This window comes from Mustela erminea, chromosome 4 (assembly GCF_009829155.1).
Source record: "Mustela erminea isolate mMusErm1 chromosome 4, mMusErm1.Pri, whole genome shotgun sequence".
Lineage (NCBI taxonomy): Eukaryota > Metazoa > Chordata > Mammalia > Carnivora > Mustelidae > Mustela > Mustela erminea.
Window position 1 is genome coordinate 116,332,774 of NC_045617.1, and position 27,439 is coordinate 116,360,212.

The 27,439-nt window shown below is 36.3% G+C and overlaps 1 protein-coding gene across 1 annotated transcript in view; it reads right to left on the reverse strand.

Annotated features, from left to right (window-relative positions):
- Positions 1–27,439, reverse strand: part of COL12A1 (collagen type XII alpha 1 chain) — a 118,019-nt gene that overhangs the window by 18,026 nt on the left and 72,554 nt on the right. The window contains 19 exon segments of the mRNA XM_032340481.1: positions 224–319; positions 1,420–1,473; positions 2,946–3,032; positions 4,358–4,435; positions 6,294–6,443; positions 10,031–10,140; positions 10,486–10,628; positions 12,825–12,963; positions 13,066–13,104; positions 14,947–15,111; positions 16,600–16,743; positions 16,915–17,038; positions 18,521–18,660; positions 20,363–20,437; positions 21,030–21,176; positions 21,341–21,457; positions 22,197–22,343; positions 23,612–23,731; positions 25,674–25,803. Coding sequence (XP_032196372.1) covers positions 224–319; positions 1,420–1,473; positions 2,946–3,032; positions 4,358–4,435; positions 6,294–6,443; positions 10,031–10,140; positions 10,486–10,628; positions 12,825–12,963; positions 13,066–13,104; positions 14,947–15,111; positions 16,600–16,743; positions 16,915–17,038; positions 18,521–18,660; positions 20,363–20,437; positions 21,030–21,176; positions 21,341–21,457; positions 22,197–22,343; positions 23,612–23,731; positions 25,674–25,803 — 2,205 coding nt within the window.

The window sequence follows — 27,439 nt, forward strand, 5'->3', positions numbered from 1 at the left end:
TAAAGGTCAAATTAGTGGCAATAATTTTATCTACACATTTATCCATTATTACACACACTATTTACATATCTGAAATAATAGTCATAAGAAGTTATCTCAATGACTAACCTTACTGAATTATCAGAAAACACCTGAGGTTGGCAAAATACAGTAAAAAATATTCCACTTCAACTTAATGTTAATTCACAATCCTCACTGAAATACAGAAAGCCCTTGTGCTTACTTGTTCTCCCGGAATAGAGAGTCCATTGGGTCCCTGGGGACCTGGAGGACCCTGGGGGCCTGGAGGACCTGTGTCTCCACGAGGGCCAGGGGGCCCCTAAAATACATAAGACAGAAACAACCACAAAGTCATGTAATAACCTTCCAGAGCTAACATCCAATCAGAAGCCTATCGTCATAACTCTAAGACATTAATCATATAATGCTGGTGAACATTTTAGAAATCTACACACCTATAAAAGCATTTATTAATACCATTCCTTTCTTCCCTTTACTACTCATTAAAGACCAGCTGAAAAATGCAATAATATTTTTCATCACAAGAGCACTTAATTTTCCAAAAGTCCCATTAGAAGTAGATTTTTTTTTAAAGTCACACTGAATATGATATATTCATACATTTGTATTTCATGAATTCATATGAGATTGAAGCTTGAATTTCAGTGGATTTGATTTAGTTTTAGCTAGTCCTGATTTCTCTTAGACTTGGGCTTATTTCTGGGACTAATGTATACATGAATCAAGCAAGGCAACACAGATATCCACTAAGAAGATGCTTTATGCTGGAGCCTCTTTGCAACATGTGCAGGTGGAAAACATGTGAACTTGGAGTCAGGACCCTGGGTTAGCATTCCAGTCTCACCCTTTCCTAACTGAGTTAGTAATATTATGACAAAAACTCATGACAATTTTTGACAAATTATGACAAAAATAAAAATATTATGACATTATCTTCATAATAGATTGCCCTAATAAGCTTGTGTTGGACCTGGTAGAAAGGGCTCAGTGAACACATATATGGCCCCTCAGCTCTTCTCTGAGACAGGTGAAATAAAGAGCAGCACAACTGTTCCCAACCCTCTCTGGCTTCCCAGTGGGACTCTGCTCCCTGTGTGTCTTCCCACTGATGACTGGGTGACCAGCTCTGTGTGTCCATGTTGTAGCAGAACCCTTAGGTTTGTGGGCAGATTTCCCATGTGAAATTCTTATAGCAGTGAGATGCCTTTAACAATTCTTTTTCTGGCGAGTCTAATCCATCATCTTGACAACCAGAGACGAGGCACAAGTATCTATATTGCCTAAAGCACACTAAACTTGACCTAACTTGCTCAAAATCACATATCCCCTTAGTGGAAATTTGAACAATCAGACTTCAACATCTACGTGAAAATGTTAATGTGCCCTGAAAATACTTACAACTGCCCCGCTGATTCCTCTTTCACCTCTGGGACCTTTAGCACCGGGTCCTCCCTAAAATACATAGTGAGAACACCTTTTAGGGTAAAAATAAGGACAGTAGGGAGAAGCTGATATACAGAAATTACTTCCAACAGCAGGGTGTTCTCTAGGCAATCAATACTACCAATATTACCAATAACCAATACTGCCAATACAATCAACAGCTACCTTCTAAATACTGAAGTGAATAATACATGTCATAAATATGTGGGGAAAGAGAATTTCAATACCTCGTACATTTTAAGTGTCTCACTTTTACATTCTGAACTTTCCTTAATCATTAGCAAGTTTTGAAGTTCATTTGAAAATTTCAAGTTTAATGGAAAAAATAAGCATTACTTAAATACAGTAAGGAGAAAATTCTGTTTTGGAATTATATGTATGCATTCTTCGGAGAAGCTAATATGCAAAAAGAAGAGTATCTTGAAACTCTCAGAATCTCAGAACAAGTACTTTTAGTAATTGAAATTCAGAATTCACTGAACAAAGAGGAAATAAATATGATAGTGATTTCCAATAATATTATCTTATAATTAGAGGACAAAAAAAACCTTTATTTTTCAAACACATCTAAGTCACACCCAGATATAATTTTGTGATTACAAATATAAATCAGGTAAGTTACTGTTAATAAAAAAATAAATAAATAAAAGGTGATAATTCCAGTGACATTTGATTCTATATGTGAGAAGCTGGTTTGTAATTAACCTAAAATCAATTTACATTATTTAATATGACCCAAGTGTGATAAAATTTGGTGTTCCAAGAATCTCAGAGTTTTTCCTACATTAATCAACCATTTTCTTAAAAGAGGCCAATAGACCTTAGAGGTATCCCTTCCATTCCACAAAACCATGCCAGGTTAGATCAAGAGGTTCCACACTGATTAGTGAAAACTATCACTGCAATCTTCAGTGTTGTGCCTTGCACTTTCTTGGTCTCCCCTCACCCATGAATAGACCTGGTTATAGACTTCCTACTCAAGTTATTCTAAACCCCTCTATTTAGAGTTTATAATACCATCACATACATAAATTACCCTCCTTGCATGTTATTCTTGTTATATGCCTACTACATAAAGTATACGTATCCTAATTGTTCTAAATAAGTTGTTCTGGGTCAGCTTCTCAACATGACTCCATAACATACATACAAGAAGCTTTTAGGAGACAGAAGAAATTTTCCAAAATCATGATTATAGATGGAAACCCAAATTCACATCTTTAAGAGCAAAGCTCTTGAATACTAGCCACTATCAGTCATTCCTGCATGACTGGAGAAATGTATGCAAATGTGTTCAAATTTTCTTCTTGATTTATTCCGTTTCCGATCCCAAAACATACCACAAAAAGTCATCTGAAGTTTAGCTTGCTCTGTCCTAGAAAATACAGATGGCTAGAAGCATTTTATCCACTCTATATTGGCAAAAAGATGATCACTCCAAAGATTTAGAGGAAAAGCTAGGACTGTTGCAATTCTCTTACCGCAGGCCCGGGTGGACCTGGAGGTCCAACGCTGTCCTGTGTACATGTGCAAGCATTTGGAAGAGCAGGGCATTTTGCTTCATCTCTCTGAAATTTTGAAAAGCATATTTGCCTATGAATTAAGCAAAACGACTTCCAATCCTTCCCCTCCCACTTATATACACAAGGAAATCTGTTTCTCAAGTTAAAGAAATAATTTGCATTTGGCATGACAGGCGGTCTTATGTTGAATCCTGCTTTGGTCCTTTACATCTTTATTTTGTTTTACTTCAGGAAACCTTATATGACAAGTGTTTACAAAACCGCCATGGGGACCTCTGGTAATTTAATATAATTTTTCCCTAATCCAGTATTAGAGAAATGCTGAGTAGCTCAGCGAGTAATACCATTTCATTTGGGGTAAAATTTAAAATCCTTTCCGAGGCCAACAAGGCCTTACATGTTCTGCAAACCAGTACCAACTTACCCATCTCACTGCCTACCACTGCCCCTCCAATCACATAGCTCCAGCCCCCCCTGTTCTTACTTAATATTTCTCAGATATTCAGGGCACTTTGTGGCCATAGGGCCTTTGCACGTACAGTCTCCTCCAACTGGAATGCAGTTTCTCCGTTATCCACATTGTCCACCCCCTCGCTTCATCAGGTCTCTGATTAAACCTCACCCTATCACTAGGGGCTGATGGTACTCACCCGGCTCTCTATCCCTTCACCTGGATTTGCTTTGTATCATAGGACTTTCTACTTTGTAATGTAGTGTATATCTACTTGTTAATTCTTTCTCTCCCCCTTCTTTCCACCTGAATATTCATTTTTCACTGCTATAACCCAAACACATAGAATTCTGCCTGGCTTAAAATAAATAGGCATTCAATAATTATTTGATGAATAAATAACACATTCATCCTGGGGATGGATGGAGCTCACTGCTTGCCCAAAGAGTCCAATCCATCATTACATTCAACTTTATAACTATCACCGTTTACGCAGTTACAATGAAGGAAAACCATCATCTCACAAAGTAATATAGTTATGTCGGCCATAAGCCTTAGATATCCAGAGATGATGGTTCGTTCTGTAAAATGCTGATATTTTACAAGCTATAGGAGGGTTTTGTAGTAAGTAGATTCATCAAACACGCTGACTCAGCAGGACTTTTCTGACTATACATGACCACACTGGCTGGGAGGGAGAATTTCCAGATGTCCTCTTGTAGTATTCCTGGCTTTGGAAGGAGGGGTCATTGGCCTGAGCTGTGGTAGTGGGTGAGCATGCACATAATGTCTGTCCCTTAGCTCCATGCTGGAGACTCAGCTGCTGAGTGCTACTTCCTCTTCCGGACCATCTGCATCCACATCCTTTATTCCAGGAGGACTCTTAAGGCCATGACAAATTCCATTCCATTTTACTTACCCTGGAGGGAATATCACAGCATCTGTCTCTACTGGTCCACACCGGACTGCAGACAATATCAAAATTCTGGATTTGGAACTGCAAACAACCAACAGCAACATCAGCTAAAGATGCACGAAAAAACATTTTATATTAACTTTTCCACATTGTAACCTTTGTCAATCTCTCACAGAGACTCTCTCAAGGGTGCAAACTCTTGAGAGCAACATGATCCTTACTTCCTAAGGAAAGAACATAGAAACCTATGCCTAAGAGAAAGCAATATTAAGGCAAAATGCGTATGTGAAATTCCCACTTCTGATTCACTTCCTTAGGTAAAATAAAATGTTTGATTTTGTTTTTTTTTTTAAAGAGAACATTAATTTCTTCATTTGAGAATTAAAATCTTATTTAATTAATAATTTGAAGACTCTCCACATTTAAATCAACTTTGGAGAGTACACCCTTGTAGAAAAATTACATTAAAAGAATTCTTCATTTATTCTAAAACTGATGCTTTTATTTTCATAAATTCTTACCTGGGAGCTGACTGGCCGACTAGGAACTTTCATGATAAACCTCAGTTTAACTATTTCAATATAGTATATGCTTTCTATATTCACACATTTTAAAAATAAAGCTCTTTTGGTGAAAAGGAAGACTACTTGGATATAGCCATCCTTTTATAAACCTGTTGTAATTATTTTACATGAAGAACAAATCCAAAACTCAATAAAAAGTCTATGTGTAAGCTTGTTGAATTATTGCTGTACACCTAAAAGTAATGTAACATTATGTGTCACCTATACTTCAATAAAGAAAAATAAAAAGGTATATTCTAAGTGCTTGATAAATCTTAGTAATCATCATTATCATTGCTATTAATTTAGAGGATTAAACATATTAATTATTCTATTAATCTCTAAAACTTTTTAAAATTTAATTAAATTATAAGTCAAGATGTTAATCACAACACATTAAGTTTGCACTAATTACGTCTACATTGTGGAATATAAACTTCACTTGTGAATCTAGGAGAAGGAAATCCTGTCCACGGAAGAAAGCAAATGCAATTAAAAAATAATAATAAAAGATGTTAACCTTGTTTTCAGAACAGTATTATTATTGACTGACATTTAATTTGAACTTAATTAATTAGCCTGAGCAGTGAAAACTCTAAATTTAAAACTGTATTACTAGAGAGCACTGTAAATACAACTGGCATGCTCCCGCCTCAAACTTGAGTCAGTTTAAATTGTGAGTAATGTGGTCGGTCAGCTGGCTGCCCCCAACGCCGCTCTTCCTTCCGAGACAGATGATGACTCCTCTGTGAGAGAGGGTAGGCTCTATGATAGTAACAGTCTATGTCTGTGTCATTAAGCTATAAATGTTTAATTTCTTGATTGCAAAAATTTGTACTAACAATTGCTATCTTTGAAGAACAAAAAATGAGTTATTTTAGATTTCACTGATTATCCTGGCAACTATTTGTGTTGTACTCTCCAACTTGATCCAGTTTCAAGATGACTACATGATGTTCTCTGGTGCCTTGACATCTTACTTTGTTTCTAGCAGTCAAGCACATTACTGTGTTCTGTCAGTACCTATTTCCTCAATGTAACTTTTTCAGTGTTTCAATCTAAGACATTAGACAATTAAAAACTCCCAAAGGGAGCACCTGGGTGGCTCAGTTGGTTAAGCGTCTGCCTTTGGCTCAGGTTATGATCCCAGGGTCCTAGGATTGAGCCCTACATCAGGGGTGGGGGGAATCTGCTTCTCCCTCTGCCCTTCCCCTCTGCTCATGCTCTCTCTGTCTCTCTCTCAAATAATAAATAAAATCCTATAAATAAATAAATAAATAAAACTCACTGGGAAAAAAAAAATTCACTGATTATTTTTAAAATGTAATCTCAATCTTAGCACAAGGTACCAAGAAAAAAAAAAAATGATTACTTACTGTGGCTGATTTCCTCTCCCCTTTAAGAAGTTTTCCAAGAATTTCATAACCATCGGTTGTGATATTTCCAGCTTCCTTGATATCTTTTTCTATGATTTCATAGCAGTCAATGTAAATCTTAACACTTTTTGAGGTCACTACGATATGAACCTAAAAAGATCATTTGTTTCTATTACAAAGTTTCTACCCAAAAAAACTTGGTTGACTCCTGCATTTTTCAGATCACAAGTTAAAAAATATGTTCTTTAAGTTTCTCTTAATCCAAATCAAGTCTTGGACTAAAAATCCAACAACCAGGTTGCAATGTCAATGTCATTTATTAACAACATCAAACTGAAGGAGCCCTCATCCACACATATGGCATACCCATTTCCTAGTTTACCATATGTACCACTACTGAGATGACCAGAGGTGAGTAGTAGATTAAATGATTCCATTAACTATAAAGAACTATTCAAATACAAATTAAGAAATTATTAACATATTATTATACTCAATAGAAAGGAGCCTCAAATGTCCACTGATTTTGCTAAATTCACTATTTAATCTGTTAACCCTTAATCTCAGTCAAAAAGAACTTGTACACCATATAGATACCAAACATAGTAAAGAATTAGCACACGTCTTCTATAGAGATTCAATTCTGAAAATCAACACATATAAGATTCAATTTCCTTATAAGGAAAGAATCTTACGTTGATTTATTTCTTATTTGATATTGAAGACACTCAGAATTTGAAATCTATTAGTGCAGATAATTAACAAAACTTTGGTATTTTAACAATGTAAAAAATTGTTGCAGGTAATCTTTGAGTTTATAGTTATGCTCCTAGTTTCCACTTACCACAGCACAAATACTCAAGTAAGTACTTGATTACTTTGAAAAGTTTGGCTCCAAGTTAAAAGGAACAGAAATTCTCTTAAGTGCTTTGAGTTAATAAGCATTAGGATAATCTCTGGAGATGTCTTTAAACAGGGAATATTTTTCCCATATAGAATCACCAGCAAAACACTAATTTAGTGCATCAATTAGTTTTAAGTTTGAATTTCATATTGATTGCTTTTATATAAAAGTATTACATAGCCTGCTAAAAATAAATTTCATCTAATATTGAATTCAAGAAGAACATTGTATATGCATACCCAAGATATTTATTATCTAATAAGAACTAAAACTTGGGATTCCTGGGTAGTTTGGTCAGTTAAGCATTCAACTCTTGATCTCAGCTCAGGTCTTGATCTCAGGGTCTTGAGTTCAAACCCTGCACTGGGCTCCACATCCAGCTTAAAAAAAATTTAAAAAAATTTATTTGCTGGCTCTTGTATGAATAACCTCAGAGCCAGAAATTCACAACATATTAAAAAAATCAGAGTACCCCCCAAAATTATTACAAAATCAAAATTTTAAATTTGTAACAAAATTATTCCAATTGTCAGCCAATACCAACCATTAAGAAATTTATTTTAAAAACATATTTTGTTACAATCTCTTCAATATGTTTCAATACATTTTAAACACATGCATAATAACATCTCACAGTGGGCTCTTCATCTGTAGACTATTCAGGGACTATTTCCTAGCTGTGAAACATTTTTTGGTCACAGAAAAGTAGAAAATAGCAGGAACACTCTTATCAACTCATCTCCCTTCCCAAGCTCAGCCATTCCCTAAATCTTTATTTTTCATCTATTCCATTTTTTCTTCTTACCATAAACTTCTCACTTGGAACAGAGACCAAAATCTTGTCAAGAGAATCCTTAAGGAGCCATAGCTATTTGCCATTCCTTATTTAAGTTTTTTTAGGCTATTCATCATCTCTCCCAAGAACCCTCTGCATGTCATTTTCATTAATGAGTACCACTCATTCTCATCCAAAAGACTGAAGAACTTTAGTTGCCAAATTAGACGGAAAATGAAAGAAAAGTGAACCTTTGGATCAGTAAAGAATGTTAACAGTGACTGAACTTGGCACTTGAATTGAGATAAGTAAGAATAGGTTAAAAAAATGGGGTGGAGAAATGGAGGAAGAAAAAGAACATGGTGAAAGTAGAGAAGAAACTAAAAAAAGAAAGATCTGATGAAAAAAGAAGGTAGATATTTGAATAGAAAAGAGAGCTTGTCAGAAGGAAAAAGAAGAGGCATTACATAAAACCTAAGAACACAAATGCCTCTCTATAAAGGCAAAGAAGGAAATGTCAAAAAAAATTAGCTTGATTTATAATTAAGGACTTGTCACTATAGACCTCCGTAAAATACTGCCTTTTTTTATCTTAAGTAAAATAAAGTGTTTGATGAAACTTAGAAATTTAAAAATAATAATTTTAAGTTGTTATCAGTTGTTCATAGCAGACTAAATTTCTAATAAGTTCAGTCATATGCAAGGAAAAATAAAATAGTTCTTTTTAGCAAGTACTCAAAAGTAAGTTTAATAGGTGTATTAATGAGCCAAAAAAGTTCATAAGAACTTAGCCAAATTCAACATCTACTATCAGATAAGGAGCAGTTAAAGCTAATATTATTTGTCAAACTAGAATTTGCTTTTCTGGTGAGGCATTTATTTTACTGTACTTCATCATGGAAATCTGAAAACCGTTAAGCAGATACGACATAATACTCAGAAATCTTGGTTTTTCCTTCATTGTTTTGGTTTTTTGTTTTTTGTTTTTTGTTTTTTTTTCCTCACTAATGTGCACATTGAAGCCACTTTGAGCTCCATGAGGAGAGTCCCTTGCCATCTTTGGCAAGAGTGATTCATCAATTAAAAAAAAGATTCTGGAAAGAAACTAAGATTCTCAGGAGTAGAATCTGTAAGGAATCTTGCTAAACTATTAAAGTACAGGAAAGTTCAATTATCACTTGAGAATCAGACTGAACTGGAAGTATTTGTCTTCTGCGCACGAGGACTAATTTTCTGAGTGCCATACTGTTGCCCCAGTATAGTTCCCAACAGGAAGTATTCTTCCTGTTATCTCAATCCAAGAGACAGAGGAATACCATTAAGAAGTCCATTCCTAACCTAGACAGTTCTCATTTCTAATGATCCCAACTTTAGTATTAATGTGTCAATTAATCACCCTTTAGAAATTTGATAAAAAGTCTACATTATCCTCTGATGTTGACATGCAAAAGACTAATGAAGATCAACAAGAATAAACCATCCCCCAAGAATCCATCTTAGAAATTTTAATATTTTTTAGAGAAACCATAGCGAGTTTATTGAAAAGTTAATCTTATAATTGAAAAGTTAATCTCACAAATATGTATATCAATTATTTTGGTAGATAATCATAACTTTTGGACTAGTATGTTTGTAACTTTTCAATAAATAAGCACGCAGAGCAGCTTACTATGTTCTAAAAAAGAACAATTTTATCAATTAAAATACAATCCACAAAAATTAAGCTTTTGAAATGAGATGACATTAAGGTTCACAATAAAATGGTACGTAGAAAAATTAGGCATCCAGTACTATGTACACTATGTGACTCATACTTTGTAAAGACAATAGCATTGAAAATATATCAAAATGTTAGTATTAGTTATCTCTTTATTAGAAGAATCATTGTTTTATTTTAAATATTTTTGAATTAATCAAATCCTTGAAAATGAGATTTTGTTCTTAAAAGACATAGCTATGTTTCTACCAAGTTAACCTGACATTTTAATAAATTATAAATTAGTTTAAATTTTTAAGTCATATTCTTTTTCTATAAAAAGGATAATTTTATGTTTTTACCTTGTGAAAACTTCCATAAAATAATGTCTTCACTTCATCTGTGTCAAATGTAACAGTTTGCACCTCACCTCTTGTATCCTTGTTAAAGAATGATAATGTCTTGCTAGCAGCTGTAACCAACACATAATTGTTATTAAATCACACATGTGGCATGCTTTATGTTGAAAGTATTAACAAACAGCTCTTGCTGGAGAGATTTTTAAAATATTCAATCATTTAAGTAAAGATAAAATGTAATTAGAATATTTACTGACATATTTTTAAAACATTAAACATAAAATAATATATAAAAATGATATATATAAAATAATATATATCAAGTAAATATATATATTTATATAAATATAAATATATAAATAGATATATATATTCAGAAGGTTCTTAAAGAGACAGAAAGAGAAAACATAATCAAAAATACATATGCCTGTGCCTTAGTATAAGATAAAAATCCTTACGATCTGCAATCACTCCAACTTGTGGTTTGTAGTCTCTATCTGTGATTTGCCAAATTGCAAAAGGGTCACTGGGAGTTTCTGGGAGAAGTCTGAACAATAATATGATCGTGTATGAAGAAGGGAGTCCATTTGGGTGTAGATCTCTGTTGGATAAAACATAATTGATTAATTAGTATTTAATAAGGATTTCTCACAAGAAATAGAAGATATTTTAAATCTTTGTATGATAATCTCATTATCAGTAGTATTAGAATCCATTCATAATAATCTGGCTACATATTAGAAGAGGGAAATTTAGGAAACACATCAAAAGAATACTAAAGATTCATGACATAAGCAGTTAATAGATTATTTATATTTATACATTTATAAATGTATATATTTATGTATATAAATACATGTATATGTAATTATAGATTCTTTACAATCTGCTAAAGGCACAAAAGTCTGGGAAATAGCCCTTAGTTCTTTTAGTCTACTATTAAAAACTGTTAATATCCTATTAATTTTTTCTAGACACAAAGATGATTATAAATTATATAATAATTTTAGAGTGATAAACATTCTATCTATGGGTGTAATTTAAAAAGAATGAATCTTATTAAATATACTTAATTTCCAATGTCAAAGGTATGAGATCATAAGTCATATGGCTTAAGTTTTTAATTTCTCCATCCCTAACTCTAATCATTTTTACACTTTCAAATTCCTCCCTTGAAATTAAATAAATCACATAATCTCCAGAAGCTCACATGTTCCCAAAAATAAAACCAGTAATAAATGTTAAGGCCATGTACATGTGCAAACGTTTAGTGATAATAAAGGATGTGATTCAATTAAAAGGAAGTGTTTCTTGGCTCTAAGTCTGTTAGACAAAAAATGTGGTTCCATGTGTTCTTCCAGAGTTGAGTCAGTCATTGTTCTGGGGCAAGCTTTGAAGTAGGTAGGATTGATGGATTTCTGTCTGAGACCATTTAATACTTTCTTCCTGAAGGCAGGGAAAAGGCTTTACTTATCAACTCTTGGACAGAAAAGAAGCTATTCCTCCACAAACTTTGACAGAGGGCACAGAGTATCTCTTAAGGTTTCATGTCCCAGTACCACACCACTGGTATCTCTGGGATACAATGCGGCCCTGCTTCTTGAAACATATGTTCTGGGCAAGCTGACATGCTGCCTTTTGTATATGCAAAAAACCCATTACCTTCATAATATTCCATGTTAAAAATATTACCTTCTCCATACATCTCTCACCCAATCTATTTTTCTCCTTCCTCTGTTAGTGAGTGCTTATGAAAAAACCTCTAATTGCATTTATGCTTCTTTCTTTCAGCTTCGTTCAGCCACAAGTTCTGACTCTTGAGAACACGGTAGGCTGTCATAAGTTAAAATGTAGGAATCATATCTTGCGGTGACTGAAAGTTAAACACTGGGTATTAAGGGTTCACTGACAAAGCTAAAGCTGTGAACCAACATGGTTAACCATGAAAGAGTTAGGAACTTCCAATGTGGTCAAACTACAACAATGTGATCTGCGCTTTCTTAAAAGAAATTAGCTTTGGTTTTAGTCTGAATTTTCCATCAGCTTTCTTAGAGCATTTCAAATTTCAGACATCATTTTCTGACCCTGTCCTAAGGTTCTGAAGGCTTTATTTCTCCTTGTTCTTTTTTCTCCATAAGCTGCCAAGCACATATTTTCAACATTAAAGTGTTTTAATTCTAATGAATAACAAAATACATATTTTAGTTATGATACCCAGGTGAAAACGTTCATGAAGTAAAATAACAACAGCTAGAGATATCCAACAGATTGCCAGAGCACTGGCCAATAAAAACTAACCACTGTCTGTCTGATCTTGGACAAGCAAAACTGCCACAACATTTCATCTTCTGAAGACCTGAAACACTAGAAAGAATGCCGGCTCCCATTCTGCATTTACTCCATTCAGTCTCTCTGCACCACAGGGAGAAATGTTCAAAATAATTAGTTGCCTTCCTATTTAAAAATAATTAGTTGCCTTCCTGTTTAGAAGAAGGCTTAAATCTATAATCCTCGCCTTAAACCCTCAAAGGTCTGTAATCCATAATACTACAAAACCAGGATGAGATTCTTGGGTCTGAGAATAGAAAGGCTTGAGTCCTAGTCTCCTAGGGGACCCGGTGGAGTCCTGGGACACCCGACCCAGCCGTATTTAAGGAAACTAAATTGAATCTTCCATAAGGAGACTTCTGACGATTCTAAAGTTTCTAGATTCTAAGAAATCAGCACAAATTCTAAGAAACTCCATGAAGTGTCAGGCCCATGAAAAGAAAAGGAACCTCCTAGCAGTCCCACTTACGCTGTGGGCTGATTGACAAAGGCGTTCTTCTGAAGCTTGTAAGCTGAATAGCTGGGGAAAGACCCTGACTCCAGAGAGACTCCTGGTACAGAAGCAAAATTCTTCTCTGTCAGGTTGTATGCTTCGAGCATCTTAAAGCCTTTACATCAAAAAAAGAAAAGCAAATATTGAAATGAGGTCATTTTAATGATTTTATTGCTTAAATCCTGAAATAAATTAGTTCAAGGGTATAAAGGCTTACCTGGGGACGTGTAGCCATCCAAATAAATGAGAGGGCAACCTGCAATGCACAGTGCTCCATAAGTACGATTCATCAACACGATATACACACATACACACACGGAAGTCAGCTGTGTACCTGTATAAGTAACTGCTGATTCGCTTATAAAAAATAGTAACAATCTACCCCTTTTTAAGTTATTTTTGTACACCTCCTGTATGCGGTAGAAATTCTACTACTGACTGGTATAATTGATGTTTTTGAAAATTTCTCCACTCCAAGTGGGAATTCTACAGTGTTCTTATGAATAGTTAAATAAAGTTAAAGGATTTTAAAAGGGAAGCCAATAACTAAAATATAATTAAAAAGAATTAAATTTTCAGATGTTCTTCAATAAAGAAGCTTCCTCCCAAGAGATTTTATTTTTTTCATTTTATTTTATTTCTTTTCAGTGTTCCATCATTCATTGTTTTTTTTAAATTTTTTATTTCTATTCAGCGTAACAGTATTCATTGTTTTTGCACCACACCCAGTGCTTCATGCAATCCGCGCCCTCTCTAATACCCACCACCTGGTTCCTCCAACCTCCCACCAGTCCCCCTGCCCCTTCAAAACCCTCAGATTGTTTTTCAGAGTCCATAGTCTCTCATGGTTCACCTCCCCTTCCAATTTCCCTCAACTCCCTTGTCCTCTCTAACTCCCCTTGTCCTCCACAGCATTCATTGTTTCTGCACCACACCCAGTGCTCCATGCAATACGTGCCCTCCATAATACCCACCACCAGGCTCACCCAACCCCCTACCTTCCTCCCCTCCAAAACCCTCAGTTTCTTTCTGAGAATCCACAGTCTCTCATGGTTTGTCTCCCCCTCCGGTTTCCCCCAACTCACTTCTCCTCTTGTGTGTATGCAAAGGCAGGAGGAGTTTGTCCCTATTTAACCATCTTTGCCATGCTACTAAGCCTCATGTTGGCTACCAAACACCACCTAACAGTGAGGAGTGTGCCGTAGTTTTCACCGTGAAGCCCCCAGAGCCAGGGCTACCTGGGGTGGCTTTCAGGACCCCCTGTTGTTCAAGGGAGACAACAGTACTTCCAGACCCACTTCCCCCAGGGCAGCTCCAGGTGGAGCTTCAGGGTAAGCTTTCATAGTAAACCACTGGTGTTTGTTGACTATTGCCACCTCTATGGGGAGTCTGAGTTTTCGGTAATGCTAAATAGGGGGAAATATAATACTTGTAAAGCACAGCTTTCCCTAGGACCAGTGGTCTGTACTAGCCACAAAACTGTCTTAAAAATATGATATCCCAAGAATTAGCACTTATGGATGGGGAAGAGGATAAATTGAGTGAAATAATTAATCTTTGGTCCTTCACTGTATTTTAAAAGCTGAACTTGAAGTCTTGGCAAAAAGCAAAAAATCTACACCCAAAAAAACAAATGAGAACCAAGTGCGTTTCTATGGAGTGCACACGCAAAGGTCAGTGTTCTCATTGCTCCCTTGAATCACGGATGTTGACAGAACAAATACCAATTGATTACTAATAGGGAAAACCTTCATCTCACAGAAATGCTGCTATAAACGCATTTCTAAGCTGAAGATTAATTTACTCAAACGTCATAGCATTGGGATGGTGGGAAAAGGGTTATGTTAAAACATTTCATTTCCATACAAGGAATATTACATCGTCAAGGCTAAAAGCGGACCTGTGACAAACACACATTCAGCACAATCTCAGTAGGAACAATGACTCATCATATTCCCAAGTGATTTCCCCAGAATCTATTTATGCACAGACTTGATCCCATATAGGACAGACAGTTGTCCACTAAGCTGTTATCTCCCACTAAGCTGTTATCTTCCAAAACAGGTGAGATTGTGGATCCCTTTGGACCATGACTTACTTGAAGTGGCAGTTTCACAGACAAATGTAATGAGGTTGTCCTCAATCTTCTCAAAAGATTCAAAGTCATCAACAATGAACACGTGCCGTTCGCTGGGTTTGCTGGCGATGTTGGCAAGCTCGTTGTAGTCAACGTCAGCCACGCCAACTACAAAGACACTGAACCCTGCAAAACAGTGGTTATGGAGAGAATTACATATCCCTTTCTCTGTCCTTTGTTATTTCAGCAATTCAAAATAAAATCTTTTCAGAAATGATGCTGTATTTTCTCAGTAGATGCAGCAAGTCCTTTTGGTTGACATAAACTCTCTTTAATAAACATGTACTTCTCCCAGGTCTTCCTATGTTCTGGCTTAGAAAACTCAACTAATTGGGTTTCCTAAAATAAAATCCTATCAGTTAAGAGAAGCACATTTTAACAGCAGAAAGTGGTGCACATTTCCTCACAGAGAACACAGTCCTAATATACCCACCCATTCCATAGCTCTCTTAGGCACTATTAACACTTCAAGCTTATATAATTTGGAAACCAAGAATGGGCTCATTTTAAAATTTGAATTCTTGAAACTGATATTCTCAATTAAACTCAAGCACAAAGGAGACACTCTGGCTACTTTCAAAATGGAATCGACAATTCCCACTGGCAATAAACTTTCATTTATTTAGACTAATACAAATAAACAAAGAGTCCACTCCAAAAGCTTGAAAAAGCAGACTATATAAGAAGTCAGTTCTCTAATGAGATATGAATAAGGTAACCTGAGCAAGTATTCATAATCCCAAATTTAAATCAGCCAAAACCCCTAAATTGTAGATATCTCCTTAACATAAAGGCAAAAATTTATTTTAAAAAAGTCAGTGCAAAGAACAATATGTGTTGAAAGAAAACAGTATGATTTAGCACTAATCATGACTCATATTTTAGCCAAAGAATCATGTATATGCAGATGACAAATTCCATATAACAAATTATTTTGCAATTTACTACAATAGATCATGCACAAAATAGAATTCTCTCCAAGATATATTTACCTTGGACTCTACCTGGGGTTTGGAATTTAGGGTTGTGGAGAGTGTGAATGCTGGTTACACCTCATTTCATCTCTACTAATTCTTTTAAAAAACAAATCCGAGGGGAAGTTGTTAGCAGGAGGCTCCCAGGATATTTGATTTTCAAGGTCTACCCCAAAGATGTCTTCCTGAGGCCTCACTATACCTCCTTTTAGCAATCTGCCTTCGGTCTGCATCTGCAAGGCTGTGCTAAAAGATAAAGACTTCCTTATGTTTCTCCTTGCTCAGGGACCCAGCATCAAAGTTCACATCTGCAGAAAGCCTGCTCTAGAAGCATCCTCTAATTGCATTCCATAGCCTTCCAGCCACTGTGGGGAAGTTAGGTTTGTTTTTTCACACACCTCGAGTCACATCTTGAACAAAGATATACACAATGTCTCTTTTGAGCAATCGCTAAACCATCCATGATTAAATATAAACTAACATTTCAAAGGTACAGAGTCCAGAGTAAAGCAGAACAGTAAAGTAAAAGTAAAGTGAAGTAAAAGCAGCGGTTTCATCTTTTGCTATCATTCCTGAACATGTAAAACACATTAAGATAATGAGAGCAATCACTAGGCATCAAATTCATGCCTGTGCTTACCTGACTGCTGGATGACCAAAGCTGCCTTTTTTACCTCATCCTGTGACCGACCATCTGTGACCACAACCAGCACCTTGGGGACATTCTTCCTCATGCCGCTCTCCCAGGTCAAGACCTTCTCCTTAATAAATGTGAGAGCCTTGCCTATAGAGTGCAACATGGAACATTTTAGTCCGTTCAGCAAAAACTATCCCAGTGCCATTAGTCACACTCAACTGATAAGAATCTGAATAATGAAATGTGATAGTACACCCAGTTCTACCACTCCCAAAACTTTGGAAGGTGAAGGTCTACATAAACTTTGATAAACCGTACCTGTTCTTGTGTTGCCTCCTCTGTACCTAATATTCTGGAGGGCCCCCAAGGCTTGGGCCTTGTCATTGTACGTGTTCAGCTTGAACTCAGATTTGACCTCATCACTGTACTGCACGAATGAGACCTGAAAGGGAATGTGGTCCAAGGTGAGGTTAAGACACCTCTTTTTATATTTTAACTTTACAGTGGCTCCTCCTGCTGTTGAATGGGGAAGTGTCTTAGAGCTAACAGAATATTATAATCTTCTTATAGCTAATATTATAACACTGACTACTATTTCCTCATTAAATTCTCTCATGTCTACTCTTCGATGAAATTGCCAATCACAGTAACATTGTAAATATGCTGTAGTCACATGGTAACCACATCCTTTCTCTAGGATATAGAAAGGGATGGGTAAAGCTGGGGAAGAGTGACCTTCCAGGATTAGATATGGGAACACACCATCTGGAATTCAAATGTCAGCAAAGCAACTGGTTCTCAGCCAACTGCTTCTTCTTACCACAAACTTAGTAGAAGTATGATTAACTGGAAAGAATACAAACTTCATAGAATTCAATGGGCTCAAATCCTGGCTCTGCCAATTGGTAGCTATGTGACCTAAGGCAAGTTCTCTGCATCTTGGGGCTTTTGTTTTCCTATCAGCAAAATGGAGATAATTATACCTAATTTCTAGAGTTGTTTAAAATCATATATAGGAAGTAGCTGGCCCATAGAAGTTAATAAAATACAGTACTTATTTTAAATTTTTACTTTTTATCAGAAATCTCAGTTTCTAAAAGGATGAAAAGAGGGGCTTGGTTGCTAACACATTAAATTAGGACTATAACTAACTGGCTTGAATCTTTACTCTTCTTGGGTTGCAAAAATGTTCGAAGGATTATTTGGAGATTTGAAATTTGTACATTCCATAAAAGAAGAGTGAGTTGTTTATGAAATTATTTGTGGCTTCTGTCAAAATCTCTTATTTTCCTAATCTAGAATGCCACAATGACCAAGTACAAAATACCACACACCCACTCCAGTCACTATTCATCGCTGAGTCCTCTAACTTAACAGGGCATGACAATCATAATGCATTTGGTTTCCAGAACATTAGATGACCTTTTATGGAAAAAGTATCATCATCAAAAGTCTTAAGAAGGAAGTCAGAGTAGGAATGCCCTAAAATCTCCAAAAGGAATATCATCTAGCCAAGAAAATACCTAGAGGAGGGCTTATTTTTCTATTTGCCATTTCCACCCAGCTCATTCCCAAAAATACAAGATAGCATGCGTCAAGAAAATACTAAATAACAGAAGTCAAAACATAGCTTATTCTGAAAAGCCTTTTTTTTTTTAAAGAATTATTTATTTGACAGACAGAGATCACAAGTAGAGCGGCAGGCAGAGAGGTGGGGGAAGCAGGCTCCCTACTGAGCAGAGAGCCCAATGCAGGGTTCCATCCCAGGACCCTGAGAACATGACCTGACCTGAAGGCAGAGGCTTAACCCACCTAACCACCCAGGTGCCCGAGCCTTTCTACGTAAAAACCAATATTCAAAAAAAAAAAAAAAAAAAACAGCAAGACATTACAAATGAATAACCACCTATGAAATAGTACCTACCTGAATTCCAGCAGGACTGATTTCATCAAAGGCTCCCACAGTATTGAAGATGAATTTTACAACTTTATTAAAATTATCATCCCCGATACTCCAGGAAGCATCAGTCAAGAATACAATATCTGCCTTGGCCCCTTTGCATACTGGGAGAAAAAAAAAAAAAAACGAGAAACCCCAATTCTCGTGAAATATTTCATTCAAATGAAGTTACAAAACCAAGAAATGTAGCCTAAAACCTCATTACTCAAAGTGAAGTGCAATAGCAGCAGCATCTCCTGGGAGCTTCCTAGAAATGCAGGTCCTGGGCACTACCCCAGACCTCCTGGATCAGATTAGCAACAACAAGATGCCTAGACAAATCACATGCATAATTAAGTTTGAGAAACTCTAGTCTAACTACCCCTCAACCTCTGCTCTGGAATTACTCCATCTGTTTAGATCCATTATGCAAATATATGCTCTTCCTTCATGGAACTATTCAAGTGGCTTCAAACAATGGATGAAAAGCAACAATGTCCAGAATTTAAGAACAGCCATCAGTGGGTCTGGAGATTTTGTATGTAATTATCAAAAATTTGGTACAAATAGTGTCTTTTCATTTTAAATTAAATCACTAAAATTATACAGAGGGAAGAAAGGGAAGGGATAAAATAATGTCTTTGATTTGAATTTTTAGACTTGGAGGGTTAAAAAAATTGAAATTTTAGTATATAAAAACTTAACATGTACACTATACAGCAAGCACCAATAGTAAACTCTAATGTAAACTGTGGACCGTGTTGGTGTAGGCTCATAGATTGTAACAAATGCACCATTTTGGTGCTGGATGTTGATACTGGGGGAGGCTGAGTGACGGGGCTGGGGAGGGGGGCCCACAAGGATACATATGTGACTCCATGTAGTTTCAACTCAGTTGTGCTATGAATCTAAGACTGCTTTAAGAAGTAGAGTCTATTAAGTTTAAACCAAGTTTATTTACTGAATTTCTTTCAATAGTCTATTTAAAGAAACCCATTATTATTTTATCTTATAATAATAATACATTTGCCCTGTATATTATTTTATCCTATAAGAATACTTTTGTTTTTTAGTTTTATTTATTTAATAGGCTTAATAAAGTTATAGCTTTCTAGAACCTTTAAAGACAAAAGAAAAATACTTTAAAAATACGAAGTTCCTTTTTTTGTTTGTTTCTTTTTTTTATTATTAATTTTTTATTTTTTATAAACATAAAAAAAAAATACGAAGTTCCTTCAACTAAATGCTGAAAACAGAATGTGGGCAAAGAATAAACCAGTAGTTAATTAGCTTAAACTTAATCTGATAAAACACTGAGAATTGCCCTCAAATTACTGTGAGACCAGACTTATTAGCTCAGCATGTCTTTTTGCCAGTTCACTGCAAGTGACTGAGGTGCAAACTTCAGTGAATGAGCATTTTTTAGCTTTGTGCAATCCAGGGCAGAAGCCAGGAATTCCAAAGCCAAAGGCCCCAGGGGTAGGTTGAAGATACAACCAAAACAGTTCACAGTGCCTACTGATGCCAGCAGCTAGAAGAAAGAAATGCCCATCATGTGACTGCGGACGCAAAGTATCACTACACATTAATCTGCAAAACTAAGGAAATGGTTCCAACTGAAGAGCTATAGTTTATGACTGATTTTATAAATAACAAAATGGGCCTGAGGGAGGAGGAGAACAATTACTGATACACTTTTTTTTTTAATCTAAAAACTCTTCAGCAAGAATAGTAAATCAGAAATACCCTATATCAATTGGAAATCATGAATAGGCTCCATAAATAAGAAGGCTATAAATCCTATCAGCCAAATGTACTGCCACTTACCATCCCGGGCAGGTGGAATTGTGGGAGGGGGAGGAGGCGTGGGTGGCTCTGTAGGAGCTTCTGTTGGTTTTACAGCTAGAATTTTAAAAAAATTAGAAGGATAATTAGAAGAACATAGAAGGATAATTAGAAGAACATAGGAGGATAGTTAGAAGAACATAACCTGTACAAATTCCATATCACATATCACATTTTAAGAGCAATTTAACTCCTAGATAGCAGACCAAGTCTCATTGACACTAATAGACTGGAAATTCTATTTTATCCAAATTTTAGTGTCATTGCTAGTCATTCCAACACTGACTACAGCTGCAGAAAGCAAAACCACAACTCAAAGGACACATGGAAGGCCTTCGAATAAGGTCAATGAGTAAAAGTCACTACTATTGGTGCATATTCTGCTTCTCACTGCCAGCTAGAACCACATTGCCCTCCTGTAGCCTTATCCTTAAAATAACACCAACTTTGTAACAGGGAAAACATGGATTTGTTGTAGAGAAAGGTCCTGAACCAGCCACAGATTCCTTCTTCATAAATCTGCCATCTTTATAATCATTACTGTGGCCCATAGGGAAAGGTGGCTAAGCAGGAGTCACTTAAGTCTCCCTCACCTAGAACATTCTATTCAGAAGCCTTACAGAAACTTTCAGATTATTCAAAAACTTACTGGTATGTTCTTTGACAGAGACTCCCGGTCCCTCGAGATTCGGTGTCTGCACAAAAACAGTGACGCCATAATCAGCGTCTGGTGAAAGACCAGTGAAGCAGTGACTGGTTTCTGATCCACGCACTGTGATTTCTTGTCCTCTGGTTCCTGATTATGACAAAAGGAAATACCAGTGTCACCATCAGTTATATCTAAAGACTTTTTTATATATCATTTCATCTCTTTTCCTGAAGCTTAAAATGTTGTTACTATGTGCTCTAGTTCTTTTATTATTATTATTATTTGATTTTTTATTTTTTTGGCACACGTACCATCAGCAGGGCTTAGTTTTAGCCTGTAGGAGGTGGCTGCCCGGTGAGGAGACCATCTAACACAAAATGTATCCCATCCAACCTGGTAAGTTTTCAGATCTGTCACATTTAAATACACTACAACATAAAGAAAAAAAAAAAGAAATAAATTTACTTCACAAATAAAAACAAAAAAAGCATACTCTTAATCATAACAATTTTGAAACTTCTACTGTGGCTGAAAAAATAATGCTAAATTCTTAGTATGTCTCCTTGTAAGAAACTTAGATGAAACATACATGGAAATGTGGTACAGCTAAAACAGACCTCTCTTTCTACCACTAATTTTCAAGGGAAAGACATTCCACATAGTTCCACTGGACACTATAAATGACAAAGATGTCTTATGTAAAATAATGATATGTTTCTAAAGGGCTATTTTCTAAGTCCTTAAATAGTCATTAGTTCTTGTTGACAACAAAACCTATCTTTGGGCTGAGTCCATAAATGTGGCATTTCTGTGAAAACTTTCAACTGAATCAATGTATTTAGGTAATACAAGTTTTAACATCATATGTCAAAAAACCAAATAGCATTCCAAGTCTAATTTTATGATAATTCATGGATAAATCATAATTTCTATACTTTTTGTCTTTCAACATTCAAAATATCTTATGAGATATAAAAATACTTCATCACATACTTTTTTGTGTACTTAATTATGTTCCTTATATATTTGTTTGGCTGGACAAGAAAGAACCACTCACTTAATGCTGAGGAAACATGCATACGTTAAGAAGAAATAAAACTGAAACAGGCTGGCCTTGCAAATGGTACTACATTTTTCTTACAACCATGAAAAAGTTATATGACTCACAGGTAGTGCCTTGATCCGTCAGGGGGACACTGAGTCCAGAATCATACTGAGCATAAACATCCACATCATAGGTGGTGCTAGGGTTGAGATTGTGTAACGTGTACGATGTCATTTCTCCAACAAAAGCTTCCATGGGCTCATTGGAACCTTGAATAACAATCACAAAAAGACAAAAATATTCCACACCTAGTCTCAAATTTCCTTTAAAATCAAATAAGTTATACTCAAATGATAGTATGAACACCATTAATTCCACAGTCCATTATGTACTTGCTCACTGTAACACACATTCCATTACATGGTGAAAAACAAAACTATAAACAGAGACCAAATTCTTCCCCTCTTATTCTCGAAACGTATGTAGCACAGTACCTAGAATGTAGTAGATATGTCATCAATGTTCCTTTAATGAATAAACTCAATCAGACAATTAACTACCCTAAACCTTCAAGCCTCTTCTCTAAGCCCCATTTTGGCAGCATGGTGCTTTGCACACAGTAGGTGCTCAATTAACATTTTTTTCCAATCTGTCGTAGTGGTGATTTAAGAGCTTCTGCCTGGTCCTCACGCCTCAAGTTTGGTTACTGAAGGTCCCCCCAGTTACCAACACCTCCTCCTTCTTTTAGTTATCTCTCTTAAGGCCCACGTTTCCTCTCTTGTCATCTCTCCTTTATCACCCTTTCTGGGTGCATGGAAGAGACCCTGGCAAATTTGGTACGAAGAGAATTTTTCCTCCATTTTGCTAAGCATATGGACAGAACATAAAAACAAAGATGGGGCGCCTGGGTGGCTCAGTGGGTTAAAACCTCTGCTTTCGGCTCAGGTCATGATCCCGGGGTCCTGGGATCGAGCCCCACATCAGGCTCCCTGCTCAGCGGGGAGCCTGCTCCCCCCTCTCTCTCTGCCTGCCTCTCTGCCTACTTGTGATTTCTGATTGTCAAATAAATAAATAAAATCTCAAAAAAAAAGATAATAAATCAATTAATCAAGGTGGTATCCATTTAGGTGTAAATGTCAATGGGAAGTGGAAAGCAAGCTCAGCAGGAATAAACTAAAATGCATATGCCCAAAATGGAATAACAACTTGACTCAATGGGAAAATACAGAAGTTTATATTGATTAAATGTGCATAATTTCACAATCATAATAACATCCAGAATGTCTGGACTCAGATTCCATTAGTATAATTTTATGAACCAGGCCAAACTTTTTAATCATGCAATTGGAAGGGAGTCTCATCTACTCCCATAGTAACAATGACACTTCAGACTATTGGCTTAGAACATTATTTCCAAAAATATTGCCTCTGGTGGGAGGGGATTCAATGTGACAACGGATCAAAAGACTGTAATTAGCTCCCTCATAAAAAAATAGCTCTCCGATGCATTTTTATGATAATAAAGATGACTCCTTACCCACTGGCTTATACACAATTTTATATCCAAGAACCGGAGAAGGTGAAGGATCCCAGGATACCCTGAATCTCGTGTACCATTCATCAGAGATGTGTATGTTTTGAGGTGGAAGCAGTCCCACTGCAAGCAAATATTGGCACACATTATTGACCTTTCGCTGACACACAAGGAGAACACAGAACTTCATGAGCACTGATTATGAGTACTGATAGTGTGGTCCCATGAGCATAACTTAATAAAATCTTACAATACCCTCATCCAGAAAACAATCTAAAAGTGTTGAAACGTTTAACAGGAATCTTACTAGTTTTCCAAATTCGAACAGCAACTCAAATGGACTCAGGAACTGAGGAGTCCCAGAGCTGTTAGGTTATATAATGCAGAATTACAGAAACTACAAGAGATCTCACACCATTTTTAGCATGTTATAGATTATAGTTTGTTAGAGCCAAAAAGCAATTTAGAAACTGTCTAGTCCGATGACCTTATCACATAAATAAGATTTGATTTGCCCAAGACCACACAGCTAGCTGCGACTAAAATGATGCTCATTCCCAGGACCCTTTTGTCCTCCCCCAGCATAAACCTGGAGCAAATCCTCAAGCCTCCAGAGGTACTGCCTCTAACCCCATACCCTTGTAAACCAATGTTAGGCAGCATGCTGACTCGTCCCTGAGTTATTATTTATAGCATCACACAAATAAAGAATTCAACTTAAGAACTTTTTTTTTTTCAAGAGAAACTAGAAACGGCTTTGGCACATCCTAGAAAATTCAAGTCTGGTTAAAAAAAAATTATATATTTTGATAAGCACAAAATTCTAAAACATGTGTTTCCCCCAGAAAGTACCAAAATATATTCTAAAATCTAAAGGAATGTGAAAAATGAAATGTTCTTCCATTTAAATAATTTTGAATCACTAAACTGAGTCTCTGTTGACTCCGTCCCATAGACCATAAATATCAATAAATATGTAACTTCCTGGCCTTGAGAGACTAAGTTAAAATAATCCTAGTCATGCTTTTCTCTTGGGAGCTTTCAAATGTCACCTCTCCCAAATTCTGTAATATCAAGATTATTTAAGCTGTGTAGCAAGAATCCTGAAACCATTTACTTAAGTGGATTTTGGGGGAGTGAAGTGGAAAGAGGAAGGCCAATATTGACCAGTAACAGAACTCAGACCTATAGTTTATGCTGAACCAGTGACTTTCAAACTTGGCTGTACACTAGAAGGCAAGCGGATCCACTCTACACCTCAGGCCAGTTCCATCAGCATCTCTGGGGGTGGTACCCAGGCACAAGTATGTTTTAAAGCTCTTCAGGTGAGGGGCGCCTGGGTGGCTCAGTGGATTAAAGCCTCTGCCTTCAGCTCAGGTCATGACCCCAGGGTCCTGGAATAGAGCCCCACATCGGGCTCTCTGCTCGGGGAGGAGTCTGCTTCCTCCTCTCTGTCTGCCTCTCTGCCTACTTGTGATCTTTGTCTGTCAAATGAATAAACAAAATCTTTAAAAAAAAAATAAATAAATAAAGCTCTTTGGATGATTTCAATGAGTAACCAACTTGGAGAGCCTTTGCTCTAAACAATCGACTCCTGTGTAAGGTAGAAAGAAGTCTAAATGCTGATCATTTTCTGTAAATTACTTGGTACCATAGAAAAAATAGTAAAAATTGTAAAGACAGAAGATGATTTTTAGTCACCTTGCTTCTTTATTTATGGCTTAAGATTCTATCAGGATAGTGTTTTTCTGTTGATAATACATTGGCTGAGTCAATAGCTACCTCTTTCACTGATACCACATAAATTAAAACATTATTCAGAGACTAGGCAATGGTTTTCCAAAGGAGAAATAAAACTATCTCAAGCAAAGAAGAATATGCAGATTTTTGTCTCCTCTTTCATCTTATAGTGGACTTTTAAAAAGTTAAAATACAAATTCTGTTCCCACGTCATTTTTGCCAAAATTCAAGATTTAATGTAAATGTTAATGCAGTATTAATGGCATATAGGGGATGCATTGGTAAAGGCAAAACTTAAAAATTATAAAAGGGATAAGACACTTACTGGTTCTTCCATTTCCTGTTAGATGGCCACCATCCCCATCTTCATATACTGCAATAACCGTAATTTTATACGGAGTATCAGGTTGTAGTGGCTGCAGCATCACATTATTCCTTCTGCCTGGGACTGTGGTCTGTAGGGAAGTTATATATCAAATTAATTATCAGCCAGAGGCCTTCCAGAACAAAAGACAACACGGTTTTATGTATTTCTATAAACAGCAAGGTTTCTTCATGCTTTGCTTCTTTTGTACAATGCTCATGTCAGCAAGGTCTACACTGCCTCTGTGCAGTGCATGAGAATGGTCTGAGAGTCAGAGACATTTGAGTTCAAATCCCAGGTCTGCCATTTGCCAGCCTTGGGACCTAACATCTCTGGAGGAAATGGTGAGGATGAAAGGTAAGAATGCGCACGACAGCTGGGCACACGTTACCGACCACTGCAGCATGCAGCAGCACTTCGTTTGTCTCTATCTCCCATCGGTGGGTTACATTTCCATGCATTCCTGCAACAAATATCTCCTATCTGTGAGTTACATTTCCATGCATTTCTGCAATAAGTATGCACCACGCAGCCACAGCAGGCCAAGAGTGGTCAGAGCTATGGGAATGCACTGGTGAGCAAACACGGACTCTGAGCCTGCCCTCAGGAAGATCAGGTTGGCTGATACTAATCAAGTGGAAAGGATGAAAAACAGGAGGTGAAAGTACGTTCAATTACCTCCATGATGAGAAAGTGAACCAGATAAATCTCTCAATCTCTCTCCCAACCTTATGCTCTACTTCTACAAACAACGTGCCTCACTTAACACCAGTGATTCCCAACATAGAGTCGCCTGATTACAAATGGTGAATTGGGGGAAGAAACTATACTTTTAATGTTTTCAGAAAGTGGGGGGAAGTCGAATATTCACCCATGGCAAAGCTGAATAAACATTAAAATACCAGCTTCTTTGCTCTGGCAAAATAAGTGTGGTGAAACTGTTTATCTCATTTTGATCAGAAACTCTAAATGACAATTACATGTGTTTCTGATGAATAAAAATGCAGGTTTGAATTAAAGCTTAATGTATCAAGTTCAAATAGATGAAACATAATGTAGCAATAACAAAGGGGGGATGATCCAAGAGGGTCTGTGGCAAAACGGTTGTAAACCACAGACCTAACTGCTTTACTATCAACATTTTGTATAATCTTCGGCTGACCTAATAACACTTCAGCTAATCACTACACTTACTAAAGAGTGGTGAGTATTTCCATCCATAATAAATGGATATGCCTGGTAAGGCCTATGAGGAAGCTACAAGAAACCTAAATCTAGTTCTCAAGAAATAGTGTGACACACAAAAAGTTTGAAACTAATATGAACGCATGTATATTCCAAAACCAAAGTATAACAAAAAATGTTAAATTTAAAGAAAAGAGACATCAGTTAGCGCTTGAATACTTAAGGGATTATCTTGTAGTGAAAATAAATTTAAAGGAAAGATAGGATGTGGATTGTCAAATCTTTTGAGCATTAAGTAGCTCAAAATATTAGGTATCATGTCTCACTAGACCTAGTTCCTATAAATAAAATTAGGTGGCTAGAAATATGCATTTCATGCAATAAGACAATTTTTCAATCTGTCTTTAGAACAGAAATGGGCCCAAAGACATTGATTCTCTGTAACGTGGGCGACAATAGACGCCTTTGGGTGTTCCCAATATTGTGTCAGAGGAAGTCATATAAAATGTGAGTGTCCCACAATTATTCAACTGTAATCACAA